Raw genomic sequence first — 22503 nt, forward strand, 5'->3', positions numbered from 1 at the left:
TGAAGAAAAACCCTCTACTTGTCCCCTTATATCTCCAAACTCCTGACACCTCTCACAATTCAGTGCTATCCCTGGAAGCAGTACTATTCTCCTCTTTCTGGTCTCACAGGAGACTCAGAGCAGTGGAAGCCATAAGCTTTTGCTACTATTAGTCAGACTCCTGTGTGGAGTGAAGAGGGGGTGGGATTTTCCAACACTGTGTGTGGGCATTCATGGCCCAGATAAGTAGCATGCCAACACGGGTACCCCCTCATAATTCTTGGACCCCAACATCCAGAACGTGACTGTGGAGAAGAGTACTTTCTTACCTCTTTAGAAGAAGATGAAGGTTACAGGTCAGTAGCTAGTATTATGCAAGAGGAGTTATTTTATAAACAACCAGTCTCTTTCTCCAAATAAAAGCCCACATCCTATTTTATAGGAACTGCAACTCCAGGCCCTCTCAGTAAAGGAATGCCCCCGCATGCTCGAATGGGGGCTCGCCTAAGGGCGTTTCCCTACATTTGGATTCAGTAGACTTCAGACAACTGGGACTGCAGTGTGGTGTCCAAAGGATACAAGCTTTAATTTCCCCCATAACATGTTATATGCTCAAGAGTGTCTTCGGGTCCACAAAAGAGCGTGTTTTGTTTTTTGTGTTTTTTGTTTTTTTTTTGGTATTTTGTGCAGAACTGTAAAGACTACTGATCCAAGGGGTCATTGCACCTGTGCTAGAAGTCTCAAGGCTTTTACGCCAACCTGTTTCTTGTTTCCCAAGCCAAACTGAGTCATCCAGCCTAGACTAGACCTCAAGTGTCGAAGGTTCCTAAACACTCAAAATTCAGGATGGCGTCTTCGCAGTCGATGATTGCTTTGCATCATCAGGAGACTTCCTGGTGTCAGTTGACCTCCAGTTTGCCTACCTACATGTCTCATATTTCTGGTCTCACCAACTATTTCTATGCTTTGCAGTGTAGGTTACCACTTCCAGTTTGTGGCATTGCCCTTTCGCTTTTCCATGGCCCACAGGATGTTATCAAGGTGTTAACTCTAGTTCTGTGGTTGTCAACCTGAGTGATTGCAATTTTGAGATACCTGGATGACTTGCTCCTATAAGAACAATCTCATAGAAGACTGATGAAGTGTCCAGATGACAGTGCGAACCCTGCAAAATTTCAACCAGGGGATAAAACTTCAGAAGTCGGCTCTCATTCTGACCTGACACCCAGAAAACTTGGGTTTAATCCTGAATACATCCCGGGCAAGGACACTGCATCTACAGGAGTACCTGTCTTTGAGCCCAGGTGGCGTCTCTAAGGATGTTGTACGGTCCCTTGATCCAGATATGAGTGTGCTGGCGAAAATGGTTACCTTCGAGGCAGTTCCCTATGCACAATTTTACTAAAGGGCTCTGCTGCTCAATATTCTGTCGATATGGGACAAGTGATGTGAGTCCTTGAATCAGCTAGTGCATTTGACTCCCAAAACCGGAGCAACTCAGAGGAATGGAAGTTGCCCATCAAAAGTCTCCCTGTAGAGATGCACTGTGGTGGTATACATCAACCAAAAAGAGGGACAGGAAGTCGTGCTGCTCATGAAGATGTGGACATGATCTTGTCTTGAGCAGAGACCAGATGTTCCGACCATCTCTTTCCACATTCCCACTGTGGAAGGTTAGCAGGTGGATTTTTTCAGCCGTTAACTGTTGAATCCGGGACAATGGGCCTTTCTTTGGAAAGAGTTTGCAGAAATTTTTTTGTGGTGGGGGCCGCCAGATGTGGATCTCTTGGCGTTCAGATTCAGCAACAACTTGGACACGTTTGTGTCCTGCACCATGGATCCACTGGCCATTGCGGTGTATGCACTCGTGACTCCCTGGGATAAGTTTTCTTTGATCTATGCTTTCCTTCCTCTAAAAATAAAGGTGTAGGGCGTTCTATGATTCCAGTCACACTGACCTAGCCAAGAACAGCATTGCATGCAGACGTGGCATTCAACGTCACGGCAGTCGAGCCGTGGGCTTTTCCAGATCACCCAGACCTGCTGTCTTGGGGTCCAATATTCTATCTTGTTTTAAGGTCACTGGCTTTTACAGCATAGTTGTTGAAGCCCAGCTCCTGAGAAACCGTTTCAGACTCTGTGATTCCTACTCTTATCAGGGCTAGAAAGTTGACCTCCAGGAAGGTGAACCATTGTATCTGGAAGGCTTATTTAACTTTGTCTGAAATGCATAAGTTGCATCCTTGTCAGTACATCATGGAGCAGATTCTAGCTTTTCTCCAAACTGGTCTTGACATGCCCTTGGCATTGAGTACTATCAAGGGATGTATCTAGGCCCTGGCCTTTTTGGTGGCCATTACCTTGGCTTGCAGAGTCTTAAAGTTGGCTGCACTTTTGTGCACAGATCTTTTCCTTATTCTTCAGCAGGATAAGGTGATGGTGAGGCCTCTATCCTTTTTCTTGCATAAAGCCGTTTGTGTCACCTGAATCAGGTCATTGTGTTGCCATCCTATTGTCCTAGTCTGAAGTGTCCAAAAGAGAAGGTGTTGCATAATTTGGATGTTGGTTGGGCTGTTCACGTTTGTCACTTGCGGCTTTGTTTCGAAAGTCTGATTCTCTGTTTTGCCCAAAGAACCTCCTAAAGGTAGCTTGTTTCTCAGGCCCATGGGATTAAAGGTGAGGTTCCTCCTTTCCTGTTTAAAGCCCACTCTACCAGTGTCAGTGCTTCCTTTGCCATTCAGCATCAAACTTATATTCGAGTTTGTAAGGCTGCTAACAGTTATTCTCTTCACGTCTGTTAAGTTCTAGGTTTAAGTTAGTATTTTGTTTTTTGTTTTTTTTGCCTCTGCTGATGCCAGCTTTAGATCAAAGATCTTGCAGATGGCTTTGTAAGGGGATTCCTGCTTTTCTGTTTGTGGTTTTGAGTTAATTGGCCGTGTTGCTTTGTTGTCTTCCCCTCAGATTCATCGCTTTGGTATATCCCATGTAGTAGTGACTATTAATTCCTCTTGTGTCCTGTGATGTGCAATTAAGAAAGTTAGCATTTATTGGTTTACTTGTAAAATCCTTTTCTTGGAGTACATCACAGGACACAGAGATCCCTCCCCTCTGGATTGTGTTCCTTTTTATGCTTTCTTCAAAAGTAAGGCTTAGCTGAGGAGGGGCTGCTTATGTTAGGCCGGGAATTTCTGGCTTTTTTTTTTTCTCTAGCTCATGTTCATTCACCTGAAGGTGGCAGCATGACCCCTGTAGTAGTAACTGGTTAACTCATCTGTGTCCTGTGATGTACTCTGGGAGAGATGTTACAGATGAGCCAAAAATCCCAATATTGCGGTTTTCCAGTCTGTAAATGTAGAGGCTGCATTCATTTTCTTTTTATGGGCCTTTTTTCCTTTAATTTCACCTGGTGATCTGCCATTAACACAATTTGTCTGATTGTTACAACACCTGTTCACTGTTAAGTTGGCCATACATGGATTGATGTTTGTTTGGCCCGTTTCAGTAGGGACTGGTCGAATTTCTGTCCATGTATGCACCTGGAGGTTGAACAGAAGGCGATCTACTCATAAACTTCTGCTCAACCAGCCTGTGCATGATCAGCACTGCAGGCTGTAGAAAATAAACTGACTCCTCTGTGACCATCCTTAATGTATTTTTGTGTTGGGGCAATGTAGTCACCCTGGGACAGCAATTGTTAGGACCACATAACATGGTGGGGAGCAAACAATCACCTAACTGATAGGAATGCACTGCAGCACAAGCATAGAGCACAAAAACCCAGTAGATTTTTTACAGTATCAGGCAGTTTTTGCACTTATCAATGTACAGTGGGGCAAAAAAGTATTTAGTCAGCCACCAATTGTGCAAGTTCTCCCACTTAAAAAGATGAGAGAGGCCTGTAATTGGCATCATAGGTAGACCTCAACTATGAGAGACAAAATGAGAAAAAAAATCCAGACAATCACATTGGCTGATTTGGAAAGAATTTATTTGCAAATTAAGGTGGAAAATAAGTATTTGGTCACCTACAAACAAGCAAGATTTCTGGCTTTCACAGACCTGTACCATCTTCTTTAAGAGGCTCCTCTGTCCTGCACTCATTACCTGAATCAATGGTACCTGTTTGAACTTGTTATCAGTATAAAAGAGACCTGTCCACAACCTCAAACAGTCACACTCCAAACTCCACTATGGTGAAGACAGACTAAAGAGCTGTTGAAGGACACCAGAAACAAAATTGTAGACCTGCACCAGGCTGGGAAGACTTAATCTGCAATAGGCAAGCCGCTTGGTGTGAACAAATCAACTGTGGGAGCAATAATTAGAAAATGGAAGACATACAAGACCACTGATAATCTCCCTCGATCTGGAGCTCCACGCAAGATCTCACCCCGTGGGGTCAAAATGATCACAAGAACGGTGAGCAAAAATCCCAGGACCGCACGGGGGGACCTAGTGATTGACCTGCAGAGAGCTGGGACCAACGTAACAAAGGCTACCATCAGTAACACACTACGCCGCCAGGGACTCAGATCCTGCAGTGCCAGACATGTCCCCCTGCTTAAGCCAGTACATGTCCGGGTCTAAAGTTTGCTAGAGAGCATTTGGATGATCCAGAAGAGGATTGGGAGAATGTCATATATATATTTTGAAACCAAAATAGAACTGTTTGGTAGAAACACAACTTGTCGTGTTTGGAGGAGAGAGAATGCTGAGTTGCATCCAAAGAACACCATACCTACTGTGAAGCATGGGGGTGGCAACATCATGCTTTGGGGCTGTTTCTCCGCAAAGGGACCAGGACGACTGATCCATGTACAGGACAGAATGAATGGGGCCATGTATCGTGAGATTTTGAATGCAAACCTCCTTCCATCAGCAAGGGCATTGAAGATGAAACATGGCTGGGTCTTCCAACATGACAATGATCCCAAACATACCACCCGGGCAACGAAGGAGTGGCTTCGTAAGAAGCCTTTCAAGGTCCTGGAATGGCCTAGCCAGCCTCCAGATCTCAACCCCATAGAAAACCTTTGGAGGGAGTTGAAAGTCCGTGTTGCCCAGCGACAGCCCCAAAACATCACTGCTCTAGAGGAGATCTGCATGGAGGAATGGGCCAACATACCAGCAACAGTGTGTGCCAACCTTGTGAAGACTTACAGGAAACGTTTGACCTCTGTCATTGCCAACAAAGGATATATAACAAAGTATTGAGATGAACTTTTGATATTGACCAAATACTTATTTTCCACCATAATTTGCAAATAAATTCTTTCCAAATCAGCCAATGTGATTGTCTGGATTTTTTTTCTCATTTTGTCTCTCATAGTTGAGGTCTACCTATGATGCCAATTACAGGTCTCTCTCATCTTTTTAAGTGGGAGAACTTGCACAATTTGTGGCTGACTAAATACTTTTTTGCCCCACTGTAATTGCAAATGAGTAGTTCAGTGTTGTGCAAACACAAACATTTTTTTAATTTTAAAAAGAAATTTATCAATACTAAATTATGTATGTGTGTGTGTTTTTCATTTTCTTTGCTATACGTATTATGCTTTTGTCAGGCACTTGTCCGGGTTCTGTTTCTTGCATCTGCTCTTCAACATAAAGATTTGTAGGGAAAACTTGCAACTACTTCTTTGCCATCTGCTTTAGCAGTTTTATAGCTATGTGCGCTTGTTACTTATTTTACACTCGTATAAAAATACATAAACCTAGGTATGAACAACTACACGTAATGACTATTTTTTTCTTGTACAGTAACACCAATCATACAGAAATGCAGGAAATCTCGACAGCAATAAGAAACCACATGAGCAAGTCTCCCAGCAACACATTCCACCCCCAAGACTTCTCTGATGTCATCAGTTTTATTCTGTATGGGAGCACTCATAGATCAGGGTAAGCTTGTTTTGTTGCAATTATGGTGTCTTATTATTCATGGTGATAGACATTTTAACCTGAGGCATAAGCTGCTTCACATACTGGCTAATGATGCATTTTACAGCTACAGAGACGTTTCTTGACAAATGAAAAGTCTCAGCTCACTTGCCAGCCTGCAACAAACTCAATTAACCCAGTCTTAACAGTTCATGTTGCAAATTTTTGAGTAAGCTGCAGAGGCCACGTCACGGCACCCAAGTATACTGCAGTCCTAACTGTAAATTTTGAGAGTCTCCAAAGTTGGAGCAGATATATTATAATCGATTGAGGGCAGGTATGCCTGGAAGGCAACCAGGCCTCCTTTTAGGTATAGGGGTGCACAGGACACCCAGCAATATCACAATGGCAGCCAGTGCGTCCCCTTGCCAATTCAGCAATAGTGCAAACAAATAGCAACCATCCCAAACTATAACTGGCCTTGGCAGCAAGGAGCACATGGAAGAGCAATGCATGTCAAAAAACATCAAACAAAGATTTCCAGCTCACTTACTAGCCAGCCTGCAACAAACCGAATTAACCCTGTGTAACAGTTCATGTTGCGCAAATGTGTGCAAAATAAACTCCTTGTTTTAACGTGAACTGTTAGAGAAGTTCGGTTTTTTGTTTGACATGTCGCCCTTCCATGTTTTCCTTGCTACAAAGGCCAGTGATAGGTTGCCTTTTGTTTGTACAGAGATGTTCTTTACTTCTGAAGCGATGTCAAATTGCATTAATATACATTGTCAGATCTTTCAGGTTACGGATACTTTGATAACATCAGCACATCTGCTCTTCCCAAAATCAAAAATGTATCTGAGGTTTCTGATTTGGGCTATACAAAGCTAATATTCAACGCTCTTAAGAGATTTTTTATTTTGGGTCGCTGAAAATGATTTTCTTTATCGTACATTACAAGTCACAGAATTGTCTAATTCTTAAACAAATGGGTTATGCTGCACCTCCAGGTGATTGGTCACCAGCAAAGCTGAAAAGTCAGCTCTGCAAAACCTCTCACTCCCAGCATGCCTTCAGTTTATTGCTAGTGTCCATAGATGAAAGACTACGTTCTCAGCGCTCAGGTTTTTTTTTTTTTGTACATTACAGGACATGAAGCATCTTCATATGCTACCGCATATCGTGGTAGATCTAAGGATGCTCTGTGTCTTATGATGTACTCCAAGAAAGGGATTTTACATGTAACCATAAATCCCATTTACTTTATTGTACATCACAGGCCACAGAGCATCTTCATATCTGTTGCAAGAGTTAGCAGCATAATCCCATGGTGATGGATATGAAGATAGGAGATTCCCTTCATGTTGGTTCACATGAGATGTATTTAGTGCAAGTCCAACAAGAGATTCATGCTCCAAGTTCCATCCAGGGACGCTGTTCCCTTAGCAGCCAGGGGCTTCCAAAGCTGAATACAAGTTTTATTTATATGTATGATTTTTTTTTTGTGTGTGTGTATGTATATATATTTTCTTTCTTCTTTTTTTTTTTTTTTTTTTTTTTTTTTTTTGTCAAAGGGTGCTTCTGCAGGTGGGGGGGACAGTTGCCTTTTTTTTTTTTTTTTTTTTTACGCCATCTCCAGCCAATTTAATGTTCCCTGTGCAAGGGGACCTACACTTATTTGGGTTTCCTTTTGGGTGCATAATTTTTGTTTTGTATCTGCCCAGCCTGTAGTTGCTTCTCTTGTGGAGTTTTTTTTTTTTTTTTTTTCCGTGATGAACATCCAGACCCAGTCCAGGATACAGCCTTGTCTCAGGTTTTTTCCCCTGGAAAAAGCTTCGGTTACTCCCTGCTATATGTGGGCCCTTTGGTCAAGGAGACTCCCTACATTTTTCTTTTGCAGGAGGGCTTTGGGTTGCCTTCCTTATCCTTTATTTCTGCACAGAGGATTTCCAAGATAGCAGCCATGTCTGGTAAGGAACCCTTTCTTATTCTACATACGGACAAGCTTGCTCTCCCTTGTCTCCTAGGTGACTTTTTTTTTTCCACCTTGACCAGGAAATGTCTGTACCATCACCCTATTCTACTCCTAAGCATCCTCAGGAGATTTTTTTTATTGCCGAAATATGGTGTGGGTTGTTGGGTCTTCCTCTGCCACAGCCTCCTTTCATCAGTTGGTGATTTTTTTTCCTTTCTGAGGGGTCTTGTAAGGAGCAGTTTGCTTCTCTTTGCATATATGGTAGATGGATTTGTCAACTCTTAGCAACGCTTATGATCTTAGGGGTACAGTTTCCCTGTCCTGGTCAAAGGTTCCTCCTCCCCTTATGGCAGACCATGTCAATTCCTGCATGTGTCGCTGGAACCTAATCGGCGTGTGGAGATATGCCAATGCATATGTGCCAAAGCAAACCGTGCTCATGGATGACACGCCGCGGTGGCAGGGCAGGTCAGACCGTCCTGACACCCCCAACAGACCGCACATCCACCGGGAGCCCCTTCCCACAGCGACACTGGGATATCCCAGATCATGTGAGGGTGGGCCAGCCCCAGGCAGGGACCAGCCGAAGGGTTGCGGGACAACATTCTCCCCGCCCTGCCAAGAGTCCTCTCCTCAGCAATAAAGATGCCTAGACAACTCCAATAAAACACCATCTAATGGACAAAAGACAGAATGCACATCAATAAATAAAATCTGACATTGAACAAACCAGCGAACAACACTAGACTTCTATAGATACAATATTCATAATTCAGATTAATATGTATCCAAAGACTCGGATCTAAAGAAATGTAGGCAAAAGTAAGACTCCTTGTTTGACAGACTTGGGAGACCAACTCGCATATCTCTGTGTACAAAATGACCCCCAATGTCGCCACAGCCTCCCCACCTCCAGGTCTCAAATCGGTCAAGCAAGAGTCAGCATGAGTATCCCACACAATACCAAAGCGTCTATTACATTAAATTAAATTAACAAATTCTCCCAAAAAGGACAAAATTATAGAATTGGATAGATACAAAAATATATACAACAAAAAATCAAAATAGATTATTAATAAAATGTGAGTCTTGCCAGAAACTTCCTGCGAACAGAGTACAGTAGCTCTCCATGGTCTCAGAAATTGGAAAGTCCTATAGAAAGGGCTTGAAACTGATATTTTCATTCAGCCCTGGTGACCTAGTGGCTTCAAGCTGGAAAATCCATTTTGTTTCCAACTGGAGAAGGCAACTATCAATATCCAACATCTTAATTTTTCTAACAAGACCTGCTTTGCAACTTATCCATGAGGCTATTTTGCTAAACTCTGGTTGACTGGACTGAGGACATGAGATCTCCTTTCAAACTGATTACTTATTGAGTGTTTAGAGCTCATGCCTACAGCACTAAGCTGCTGTATTGACTAACATTCGCCTGCTAAAAGTGCCTTCTGCAAATGGTCTTTGAGGGTCAACGTCTCTTCTGCTTTGCATCTACCTAGAACATTTTTATTAAGGATGTCACGGAGGGGTGGATAATCTTACTCTTTACCCAACCAAAGAAGCCTAATGTTCAACCCCTTAGAAGTTCACCCGATCACCTTCTTGGAGGCCAAGAAGAGTTTATAACTCCTGGGGCTCAACTTCCAACTCAGACCAGGCACTCAGTTCAAACGCAGGCCTTGGACAAGCCCACAGGTAAACCTAAGTGAAGGGGCACCCTTACTTTCCAAAATGCCAGGGTGGAGGTCTGTTAGCCTTTGCCGACATCTAGCCAGCCAGCCTCTTTATATCTTGGGTGCAGGAGAGTTTCCAGGGGTCACACGGTAGAATTCTGTCTCTGCCCCCTTCTCTGTTCAGGTCTTCCAACATTCCTTTTTTAATGGCTTAGATTAGCAGATCTCCATGCAGCTTTCATGGATCTTCTGGAGCAAGGCTCATCACTCCAGTACATGTGGTGGATTGGTTCTAGGTGTTTAATAAATTATACCTTTTTGTGATATACCACGTGAATTCCCAAAGAAAATAAATAAAATAAAAACATAGTGTCCAATTCAATTTCAGTCTCAAATGTGTCCAATAAAGTCCAAAATCCAAATTTTCCACTTCAATCCAGTAAGAAGGAATATAATCCTAATTATTCCACGAAAACCCCAAAAAAGGAAATAATCTATAGTGCATTACCTTTAAACATATACATAACACTCCAATCCGTGCAAATCACAAACCACTCTTTAAATGTGCAAGACTCATGAAAAGAAAAAAATGTGTGTATATATATATATATATAAATATATATAAACCAAAAAACGTGAGCACTCCGTGATCACTCCAATATTGTGTGCACTCTGTGATCCAACCAACAGTGATGCTAAATACTATTACCCTCTGTTGGCAATAGTTGTCAACTTTGGCATTTTTTTTTATCTCTGTAGTGCTGGACACTCCCAGCTGGAGGGCCATTTAATCAGGATTCGGTTGGCCAACACCAAGGTAGTGGGGCACATCAACCATTAGGGAAGACCCAGAAGTCTTGCGGTTGCAGGAGAGGGAAGATTCTGTCCCAAGGGAAACTGCACATTCCAACCTTGTCAACTCTTTACCTTCCAGGTGTTGAAGATTGGCAAGCAGACTACGCTATCAGCACTTTGATTCGGGGGAGTTGTCTCTTTACTGTTAGGTGTTACAGTATTAGTGATGCCTGATGTGGACCTCCCAGATTCAACAATAAACTAGACTGGTTTGTCTCCATGTACAGAAATAATTTGAAGGTAGCAGTGGATGCTCTGGTGGCTCCTTGGTACAGTTTTTCTGCTAAACAGACAAGATCAATATTATCCTAGTGATTCTTGTAGCCATTATTTGACCCAGAGGAGCATGATAGTCATGACCTGATCAGACTTATGGCAGATGTTCCATGGACTCCTCCAGATCATCCAGATATTTTGTCTCAAGGGCCGTTTAACCATCTTGCTTCTTAATTTATGGCTTTAGTGGCAGTTGCTTTTAAAGCCCAGGTTCTGACAGACGTTTCTGAATCTGTGGTCCCCATGAGTTTGAAGGCTAAGAAGTTTACTTTCCACAGCGTCTACCATCCTACATGAAGGTTTTAATTTAATTGGTGCGGAATAAAAAAACTCCCATCTCAGAAAATTTTCACTGTGGTTATATCTTTTCTTTCTACATGTGGTGCTTGATCCTCAGTTGGTTTTGAGTGCCATTAGCCACTTGCCGCCCAGCCACCGCATTAAAACGGTTGCAGGGCGGCACGGGTGGGGAAAACCACGTTTTAAAACGTAGTTTTGCAAAACAGGTAGGGGGCGTGCTCCCGCCCTACCTGTCCCGCGGGTGTCAGCAGCGGGTGTCAGCCGCCGGGTCACGGCTGGTGATTACCGGCCGTTTCCCCGGGATTAGCGGTGATCGCTGACAGAGAGCAGGGCTGCATTGTTTACACACAGCCCTGCTATCTGGCAGTTCCCTGACAAGCTGAAGAGGGAGAGAAGAGTTTCTCTCTCTTGATCAGCCTGCCCCTGTCCAGCACACACCCCCGCCCCCTAGTAAAACACTCCCCTAACCCTTTCAGTGAAAAAAAATGTTAACCCCTTCCTCCCCAGTGCCATTAGTACAGTGTCAGTGGAGTTTTTTTTCACTGATCACTGTATTGGTGTCACTGGGGATGTCAGTGACCCCAAGTCAGTTTCCCCCCAGTGTCAAAATGTCCGCCGCAGTCCTGCCATAAGTCGCTGATCGCCGCCATATGTCGCTGATCGCCGCCATTATTAGTATAAATAAAAATCCCACTATCTTTCCCGCCATTTGGAAAACGCTATAACTTTCATGTAAACCAATTAATTTACACGTATTGGGATTTTTTTTTAGCAAAGACATGTCGCAGAATGCATTTTGGATGAAATTTAATATTTTTTTTTATTTTTTTTACTGCACATGCTTTATAGCAAAAAGTCCAAAATATTGTTTTTTTCTCAAAATTGTCAGCCTTTTTTTTATAGCGCAAAAAATGAAAAAAGCACAGGCGATCAAATACCACCGAAAGAAAGCTCAATTTGTGGGAAAAAAAGGATGTAAATTTCGTTTGGGTGCAGCATTGCATGACTGCACAATTATCAGTTGAATTAGTGCAGCGCCGAGTAGCAAAAAGAGGCCTGGTCATTAAGGGGGGTAAATCCTCAGGAGCTCAAGTGGTTAAGTGTCAGAATTTGGTGCTTTCAATGTTTTACCAAAGATTGCTAGCTTCCCAGTCCTTAATTGAGACTTTTTTGTACAGGGCATCTTGCACATGGCTTCCTCTGTACATATTCCCCCTTGACTCCATGGATTTAAATTTTGTTCCTCATCACCTCAAAACTACCCTTTGCACCTACCTGAGATCATCTCCTTTTCACTGTCACCTTACAAGGTTGTGTTCCTTATTGTCCTTTCTGTGAGTTGAATGAATAGGGTCAATTAGAGAGCCCTTTGAGCTGCTTACAGTCCCGGTATGTTGTTTTGTGGGACTGTTAGTGTTTTTAATGGTTTTTTTTTTTTTACTGCTGTTTCCCACCTGTCAGTTGGACTGCTTGGATGGTCCTGCAGTCTCTGAAATCCTGTGTCCCTCAGTGAATGAGATAATAGTATTTTTGTACTTGCCATAAAACACGTTTCTTGGAGTTCCTTGAGGGGAACAGGTATCATCCCCCTAGGTCAGTAGTTATATTCTTTTCTTCTGTTTTGCATGCTGGGACTAGGAGGGGTTTTATGGCTGGAACGTATTTATTTATTTTTTTCCCCCAGTGTCCAAACTATTTTATAGGTAGCGCTATAACCCAGCAGTCTCTGAATTACTGTGTATCTTAATAATCTAGATAAAATTAATTTAATTGTAAGTAAAAAAAATCACATTTTATCTTTGTTTCTCTATCTCTGTAGAAAGGACAGTTGGTTGGAGAGGCTATTTCACAGCTGCCAGAGGCTTGATAAGCGTGATGCTTCACTCATTCCCCGTAATCTGCTTAAGACAGAGGCTGTCTTGTGGCAATGGGCAGTGTGGGAGGCTGCTCAGTTCACTGTCCTGTCTAAATTACGGACTCCCTTAGGAAGAGCACAAGATACGTTCCAGACTATTGAAGGTATTCTGTTAATCTATTGGTACTGTGTACGATGATACATTTTCCAAGTGTTTTCAATTCTGTGTTTCCTTGACTTTCCATAATAAATAATTTAAAAATGTGTTTAAGGATTCAGTACATTGTCATCTATGGAGAGTTCTGTGTTCCAGCATAGTTTGCACTCACACTGCAGCAAACCATTCCAGAACACAAGTTTACATTGCCCGGGAACACACACTACAAAAACAAACTGGCCCAAGGAGCTGAACTGTGCCCAGGACCAGTTCAAAGTGCAAGTGTGCGTGCACCTTAAAAGCCTAATCATACCTTCAGTTTAATTTAAATACATTCAAAGTGCATCAAGGCACAAGGGGTGCACCGTCAGGTTTTTTTTTTTTTCTATTTAAAAGGCAACTTCAGCCTCAGGGTAAAAAAATTGCCCATTTTTTACTCCCATTCTGTGACACCCCAAAATAAGGGTTATCGTTCACTTTCACCGTCAGTGGTAACTAAACCAGACAAATAGAGATAATTCCCCTAATAGGAGATATCCGATACACATCCTACAGAGTCGGACCGATTGCTTTGCAATCAGCAAAGCTGGAGAGCTCTGGCTCTGATTAGTAGTGGTTGTTGGTTACATAACTACTTTCTACTCAGAGCCAGGTTCCCAGTTTGCAGCTGCTGGCAGGGAACATTCTTTTCTATCCCTGGCTGCTTTTTTAATAAAAGCAATTGTAAGGCTTGTTTTACAATGGCAATGATATACATGCATTTAAAGCAGAAGTACAGCCAAAGCTCTTTTGGCTGTACTTCTCCTCTGGATAACAGGAGTGCAGTTTGTTCTGCACTCCTGTGACCTGTTTTCACTTCTGTGACGCATCATAGCTGGTCCATGCTGGGGAAGGATCCCGACTTTAATGTTGGGATCCACCCCAGTGTCTGGAGCTGCACGTAGTTCAGCCTGTCAGTGATCCGCTGAGGGCCTGAGCCATCCGCCCCCTCCACCTCCACAGCTCAGCTCTTCAGTGAGCATCGGGGGGAAGCAGAGCAGACAGCGGTGACTTAACAGTCACTGCTTTCAAAGAGTGAACACAGATACAACCGCTCCTGCGCTTAGGGACTCAGATCAATAGAGGGCCGATGGATCAATAGTATAAGGGAGTATAGAAGTTTGTTACAGATCGATCAAAGGCTGTGCAGCTCCAATACAAAGCTGGGGAAGCTTGATACAAACTGTAGTGGAGAACAAAAACAGAAAGCACAAACCTTGCGCATTTCCTCAGTAAATCGTTAGTAGATTTAGGCGATATACTCACAAGTAGTCATAAAACAGGCATATAAAATCCAAAAGCACACCCTACGATAAGGAGACACATGCGAATCCCATCTGAAGAGGAAATTCTCAGAATGACACTGCCGTGTTTCGAAGGGGGGTCCCTTCTTCATCAGAGCTAGTCAGACCGAGAGGGCCCTCTTCTATATATAGTCAGTAACTATGTGTGAACCCTCCCTATGGGAGGGACACGCATCATAGGGGGTAGGACCAACGTGCCACAGCAAGGGTATGCATATGTGCAAACCATGGAGATAGGAAATTGATAAACCTTAAAAAGCATTAATAGAGGTACAATTGTAGAAATATGACTACCAATCAAAAGATGCTAAAGTGACATGCTAATGTACATATACTTGATGCTACCATTCATTTAAAATTTCACTTAAAAGTGATCTTAAATAATATATATAGAGATTGATATATCGATCTAGAGGTAGGTAGATATATGAGAGAGAGAATGAATTGACGTGTCATCAAAATTAATATTAGAACAGATACTTGTAAAGGTGATAAATTGACTTGATTCAGATGTGATACTAATATAATAAAATTACCTTAAAATTGTAAAAAGCCCGGGATCCGTTTAAATAGTGACTTATATTAATTTCTATTGGGAACATATAAAAAAGCACTGTTTACAGCTTGCAGTAATGACCTCTTAGAATTCACTATTATTTTGAATCAATCAGCTGGTATCTGGAAGCCATTCTGACAGGGTGTATTGCTCAATGTCTCAGATTATTAAAATGGCAGTGGACAGAGGAGTTGTAGCTGCATGGTTAGTTCAGGTGGCGGTGGAACGCACGCCGGCATCAGAGATCGCTACTGCGCATGTGTCATGCGTTCCAGCCGCCATTTTGACACAGGGATCGTTATACAGGAGACAGTCAACACAAGCATAAAAGTAATATTAAAGAATTGTAAAGATTTAAAAACCGGTATTTCCTTATTTACATGCGATCAGCTGTGATTGGACACAGCTGATGACATGACAGAACCGATGTCATCCGCTCTTTCCGCTGATCGGTGATCCGCTGTGTCCCAGGAACACAGTACACTACCGATTGCCACACGCCCCCCGGGGCATGCACGAGTGGTTAAAGTGGGAGGACGTCATATGATGTCCTTCCAGAACGAGAGAACCGCCGCGCTCTCGTCAACTTATATGGCGGACGGGAGGCAGTTAAAGAGACAGCACACCTATTGGGTATGTTAATTTGGTATATATTGTATTCAGATATTTGGTTGCAGCAGTCTTTATATTGCTTGTGAAATGGAGCACAGGTTATAGATCTTTTTAGGCTGCATTCACACTTAAATGTGTTTGTAGCTCAAAACTTGAAGCTCCAAAAGCAAAATCCCATTCATTTCAATTTTTGAACAGGGGTCAATAAAATGAATAGGATTTTTTTTGTTGAGCATCTTCAAGCTTCACACTACAAAACACTCAAGTGTGAATGTAGCCTAATGGCTTTTTCACACCAGCCTTCTCCATTCTGATCAGGGGCACAGAGAAACATATCCCCTATTGAATCAACACTGAAACGCATAGATCTCACTTTTGTGACATCGGTGTCCATTTAGTTTTTTCCTCCCGAACCTTAATTGACCCTTGTTAGAACTATGGGCAAGTGGATGTAAATGTACATGCTTCTGTTTACTTCCAACTACCTCAGATCAATCATGTTTAGCTATTAAAAAATAGGGAAGTGACTTGAAGGTAATCAAATGTAAACGGATATGTGAAAGACCCACTGGTTCACACTGCCTGCGTGGTTAAATCGCCACATTTCACTGCACTCAAATTGCCATTTCTGGCCGGCAAGGCCTTGCACTTTTCTTCTTTTTTTTTATTGTTTAACTTTATTTATTTCTATTCCTTTTTGAAATGCAGGCAATAAGCTGTGGTGTAGAATGGCAAAAAGCACGTCTCACAGGGATCTGTGAATGAATAAACTAGTCCCATCTTCCACTGCGGCTGATAGTTTGTAGTTCTCAATGGACTACGAGTGTGTGTGCTGATCAGCACACTTGTGGTCCATTGACACTTCCTCCAGCTTGCTAACTGAAAGCCTGTATGAAAATACCGGCTGAAACCTGGAGGGTGTGTCTGCAGGAGTAACCAGCAGACTCTTGTGGGAAAAGTTGGTAAATGCACATTGTTTTTCCTGCAAAAATGTGCATTTATTTTTTTATCCATAAAGGTGAAGGCCTTTTCAGTGTCAACAGGACAGATAGAAAACAATTTGTTTTCTGTGTGCCCTTGCAGAGATTGTAATTTTTCTACTGCAAAAAATGCAGATCTCTGCACAAGTGTGAATTTAATTTGAAAGTTTACTTTGGCTTCCAAAAAAAGTTGTTTCTTGAGACATGTTGGTGATTCTTGTGTATTTCCCTGTATCCAGTGTGAAAATAAAGGTCATTTATGTTGATTTGTTTGTATTTATTTTATTCACAGTGCATTGACTCCAAAGTAGCTATGCAGCCAGTATTGAGTTAATGTTGACTGGCAAATGAATTGTGCTGTGACTGACTTTTTTATTTTTTCCCCCCTTTTGTCTTAAGGTATTATTCGAAGCCTTGCAGCTCACACCCTAAATCCAGACCAGGATGTTAGTCAGTGGACAACTGCAGAGAATGATGAAGGACATGCCAACAACCAATTACGTTTAGTGCTCCTTCTCCAATACCTGGAGAACCTAGACAAACTGATGTACAATGCCTATGAAGGATGTGCCAATGCATTAACCTCCCCTCCTAAGGTTAGTAGATAGATGAAGGGACATACATTTTAGGCCTGAGTCACCCTAGTGAGAATTCAGATGTGACTTCAGTTACACAAAATCGCAAAACAAGACAAACTGCATTATTTTCAGTGGTTCGCATCAGTGCAGTGCGTTTTGTTTTTTTTATATTGTTTGTTTTAATTTGGAAAGTTACATGTGCTACTTTGGTGTGGTTGTAGCATGATTTTAGCCCCATAGACATTCAAATGAATGTACATGCATTTAGTAAATTTTGGCAGAGTTTTGTGTATAAAATCTAGTCTTACAAAAAAAAAATTGCGCAGGAAAATGCCTCAAAAATGCACTACAAAATCACACTGAAAATCAGATCAAGATGCAACTGCAGTAGTGTGAACATTGCCTCACAAGTGGCCAATTTGCTAAAGCAATAAATTGCATGCCACATGCCAGGAGGTTGTTGAAGCAGAAATTAAACTTCCTGATTTGTTTGCAGATTGCAGTGGTTCCTATAGGAAACTGTATTCGGTCTCCTGTAAAATGCTGATTAAGGCTCTGGCTCAGTTTATTTGCGGTTTCCATTAATGGTTGCAAAGTCTTGATAGCATTTTTACTTCTATTCATAGGTTATCAGGACCTTCTTCTATACTAATCGGCAAACATGCCAAGATTGGCTCACTCGAATTCGAATTGCCATAATGCGAGTGGGTTTGTTGGCTGGGCAGCCAGCTGTTACAGTTAGACATGGCTTTGACCTGCTTGCAGAGATGAAGAACAGTGCACCTCAGGTAAGAGTTGTCATAACAGGACTACTCCAGACAGAGCTTTTATTATATTACAAATGTTTTGTTTTTTTGTTTTTTTTTAGGGCACAGAACTTGAGTTGACCGTAATGATGGTAGTGGAGGCTCTTTGTGAACTACAGTGTCCCGAAGCCATACAAGGGCTTACAGTGTGGTCATCCGCTGTTGCTGGCAAAACCCTTTCTTGGATAAATTCTGTAGCTCTGCAAGCTGATGGGAGGTGCGTTGTTATAGCTTTGCTTAACCACTTCTGCTCTTCCACATGTATATACTCCTTTTGGTGGCAATTTGTAAATATCTTCTATAGATCTATTTATTCTGTGATAGTTTTGTTAATAAAGATTACAAAGTAATACATATATTTTTTCAGGACAAACAAGGATTTCTTTTGGTCATGTTGTCTTGCAAGAATTTGTTTTTCTATGCAGTTTATAGATGCATAACACTAAAAATAAATGCACTTCATCATATACTATAGCACACAAGACTTTTATTCATAGTCCATGGGTTATATGCAGCTACTTTGAGGTGATTGGACACTGGTTAAAAAAAACAAAAAACTTTCTAGGGCTGCTCCCAGAGCACACTGTAGAAACCCTACCCACTCGTTGGGACAATATTTTTTTTGTGTTCTTGAGTGATGAATTTGTTCTTTGGAGAGGAGGACCTGGTCCCAACAGGGATTGAAATGTCCCATTCTTGAACGGAGAGCTATCAGATTCTCTACAACACTTGACCTCTTCTAGAGCAAGGTCACCTAGTCAGGCTGCCTTTAATGCCATCAAGAGACTTTGACACTTAACTAGTGCCACAAGTGCATTCTTTTGTGACTTTAATAAAATCAACTTCTTAAACACTGAAGAAAGGCGAGGTTTTCCCCCTGATGTGCGTTGGCTGTATTTGATGCTTTTAACAATTATATTTTCCAAAAAGTCCTTCAAGTGAGATAGCACACCCTAGTACACATCCAAGAATTTACCTAAACGATATTAGTCTTATACTCCCTCTGTGTAAACCCACATTCCAGCTCTCTCGGCTGTCCACATCCCCAGAGTGGACAATTGGCAAGGCAGACTTCCCAAGCTGTAAAAGCCTAGGTCTGGGGGAGTGGTCTCTTAGCCCAGAGGTCTTTCAAAATCTATTTCAAAGGTGGAAAAACCAGATGAGGAAATGGGGCTCCAGGTTAAACAGCAAGCTGAACAAGTTTATAGCCAAGAGCAGAGATCCTCTGACCATTGCAAAGGATGCTTTGGTGATTTCTTGGACTCGTTTCCAGCTTGTTTATACTTCCCTCTGAAGAGCCTTCCTCGACCCAGAAAAACGTAGTACAGAGACCTACTTAGACTTCTAAAAATAGTAATAAAAGTGAGCGCTCTAATAATAAGCAGCTGAACACTCAAGGAAACCAAAAGAAACCTTGTTAAAACATATAGTATATGTGCAGCGCTTGTCAGTAAAACAAAGTAAAATATATTAATAAAAAGTCACAAATAGCATAAAATTAAAATAAAGTGACAGTCTATATGGTGTCGTGAAATAACACTTCAATCCAATGGTGCTCCTTGTGGTAAGGTAAGAATTGAGCACTCACCAGAAGCGTAATAAAATTATGCAGTGTGCATATCAACGGTGAAAAAGGTCACTGCCCAATAAATTTGTCCTCAGGGTTGCGCACTGGAGTTTCACAGAAGACCACCAGCAAGATATCTAGTTACAAAGTTGCCAAAGGATGTGTCTAAAGCGTTGGTGTTATCCCTACTTATAGGAGAACTGGTGGATTAAAAGGTGCTATTTCCAGTGCCTCTTCAAGAGCAAGAAAAGAGTTTCTATTCGCATGTTTTTGTGATAAAGAAACCAACAGGAAAGTGCCGGTTAATTCTAAAGCGAAGGCCCCTGAATGTATCCATACGGTAAAAAAGGTTTCAGATTGAATCCATTTATTCAATAGGGAACCTCCTTCAGAAAGATTTATGTCCACTATGGACTTGAAGTCCCATAAGGAAAAGCTCTCAGAAGTATCTGTGACTAGCAATTCAATATGAGAAGAAAACCTATCATTTTCAGAGCAGAGCTCGTCCCTTTTGGCTTTCCTCTACCCCGAGGATATTCACCAAGATTCTGGCAAAAGCATTGGTCCCACTAAGACTCCAGTCAGTCATGGTCATCCCATATCTAGACTATTTGCTTTTCTTGGCTCCGTCCAGTGTGGAAGTCCAGTTGACTCTGTTCAGGGTACAGCAGTGGCTAGAAAAGTTGGGATGGATTGCAAATCTCAACAAATACCATCCCAGTCTGTCTCTATTCTGTTCTACATCATTCAGTCCAGAGATCAGAAAATAATTCCAAAAGAAAAGATCAATCGGTTGGATCAGAAGATGGCAGGTCTACAGTCCAATCACCGTTGCATGGTGAGAGAAATGATGTCGGTCTTAGGATTGACAGCCTCGATTCCAGCTGTACAATGGGCCAGGTTCCACCAGAGAGTTCTACAGAAGTTTCTTTTAAGAGACTGAACGGACAGACTTGGACGAAAGAGTGTCCATCCCTCCCAGGGTGAAGCTCTCATTCTGGTGGTGGAGGACTCTAACACAAACTTACAAGAGGGAGTTTATTGGATTCTACCCATTTCTCGCATTTTAACTACAGATGCCAGCAGCTGGGACTGGGGAGCCCATCTAGATGGTCAATGGTGCCAGGGCAAATGGTCTCCTGAAGAGAAGATTTCTTCCAACTGAAAAGAGCTGATCCTGCTAGTCAGGGGGATGTTGGCCATTCAGAATCAGATCAGAGGTCATCATCTGCAGATTCGATCCAAAAATATAACATTGGCATATGTCAACAGACGGGGGCACCAGAGGTCCCTGACTAATGATTGCCCTGAACATTTTTCAGCAGGCTGAACAAAACCTTTGTTCCATCCCTGCGGTGCACCTGAAGGGAGAGCAGAACAATCTAACATATTTACTAAGCAGTCAGCAGGTCTCAAATCAGGAACGGTCCTTGCATCTGAAGGCATTCAGAAAGATTATTTTTCTGGGCAAAACCCAGAAGATGATCTTTGTGACCAGGAAGAACACAAAGGTGCCAGCGTTCTTTTCTCTGGACCCAAGAGATTGCCCACTAGCAGTGGGGACCCTACAGATATCTTGGAACTTCAATCTCTTCTATGCCTTCCCACCCATTTACCTCATTCCAAAAGTCTTGTCCAAATTTCTGCTAGAAACACACAGGTTATCCTGGTAGCACCATATTGGCCCAAGAGATCATGGTTCTCAACATTGCTCACATTGACTGACCCAGGCCCCTCTCAGATTGCCTCTTAAGAAGGATTTGCTATGCCAGGGACTTCTGGTACATCCATAGGTGTCCACTTTAAATCTAACAACTTGGTTTCTGAAGAAGGGATCTTGAGAGCTAGGGGCCTGTTTGGTAGTCATCCACACCTTCAAAGTAGAAAACCGACAACTAGAGCAAAGTTTGGAAAATATTTAGAAAATAATTTGTCTCCTTGACAGAAATGGAACCTCTAAGGGCTCACCCAATATCCTTGAATTTCTGCAGGATGGGTTTGAGAATGGATTAGCCCTGGGTATTATCAAAGTACAGATTGCGGCGCGAAGCGTCTATCTACAAAGAACTCTTCAGTATGACTCGCTTATCTCTAGATTTTGTAAAGGAATATCTAGATGCAAATCAAGGTGAAGAGTTAGAATTCCGGCTTGGAACCTTTCTATTGTTCTAAAGTCTTTACTTGGAGCACCCTTTTGAGACAATTTTGAAATCTTCAGAGAAGATGATATTCTTAAACTCTGCTATTGGTGGCAGTATTGTCTGCTCGAAGAATTAGTGAAATTCAGCCACTGTCAATCAGGGATCACGTCTTACAGATTTTCAAAGATAGGATCATTCTAAGAACAGATCCAGGGTTCATTCCTAAGGTAGTGTCTAACTTTCATAGATTACAAGATATCGTCCTAACAACTTTTTGTCAGAATGCTTCTAAGTAAAGGGGAGGAGTTCCACTGGCTGGATGTTAAAAGAGGCTAAAAGGCATATCTTGAAGCCACGAGGGATTTTAGAACCTCAGAAGTACTGTTTGTTCTATTCTCAGGAAAACGTAAGGGATGCCAGGCCTCTAAGGCCACCATAGCCCTGTGGATCAAACTGGCCTTTACAGAGTTACCAGGCCTTAGGCAAACCTCCCAGAGGTCTAAGAGCCCTTTCTACTAGAGTGCTTTGTGCAACCTGGGCAGAAAAAGCTGGTGCCACCCCAGAGCAAATATGCAAGGCAGTAATGTGGTCAAGCTTTTTCATCTTCGTGAGACATTACCGTCCGGATCTGTTGTCAGGTCAGAATCAGGCATTTGGGAGGAAATTCCTCCAAGCCGTGGTCTTGTTACTTGTTTATCCTCTCAAGGGCTGTCCTGGAAGACGACTGGGGGGGAAACTGGCGTTAGACTTACTGGTAACTTTATTTCCAGTAGTCTTCCAGGACAGCAAGTTCCCACCCTATGTTTTTAATGGAATCGTTTGTTGGGTTTTGTGTTATATTTTTAAGTTCCATCCTTCGGTTCTTGCATATGACTGACCATGCTACTGAGGGACCTCCTTTTAAAGAACTGTGGCAATGTGTTTCCTGTTCCTGTGGGAGGAGCTCCATCTCTCAAGGGCTGTCTTGGAAGAC

The 22503-nt window shown here is 42.3% G+C and overlaps 1 protein-coding gene across 2 annotated transcripts in view; it reads left to right on the forward strand.

The window, feature by feature from the left end:
* The window catches only part of SMG1 (SMG1 nonsense mediated mRNA decay associated PI3K related kinase), a 283265-nt gene that overhangs the window by 90486 nt on the left and 170276 nt on the right, over positions 1–22503 (forward strand). For both annotated transcript variants that reach the window (XM_089679071.1, XM_089679072.1), the window contains exons 19-23: positions 5740–5880; positions 12755–12954; positions 16838–17034; positions 17643–17804; positions 17885–18039. In XM_089679071.1, coding sequence (XP_089535197.1) covers positions 5740–5880; positions 12755–12954; positions 16838–17034; positions 17643–17804; positions 17885–18039 — 855 coding nt within the window. The remainder of the gene's footprint in view (positions 1–5739; positions 5881–12754; positions 12955–16837; positions 17035–17642; positions 17805–17884; positions 18040–22503) is intronic.

The sequence above is a fragment of the Staurois parvus genome, unplaced genomic scaffold (assembly GCF_062004578.1).
Source record: "Staurois parvus isolate SC_StPar_1 unplaced genomic scaffold, SC_StPar_1.0 ptg000217l, whole genome shotgun sequence".
NCBI classification, from domain to species: Eukaryota; Metazoa; Chordata; class Amphibia; order Anura; family Ranidae; genus Staurois; species Staurois parvus.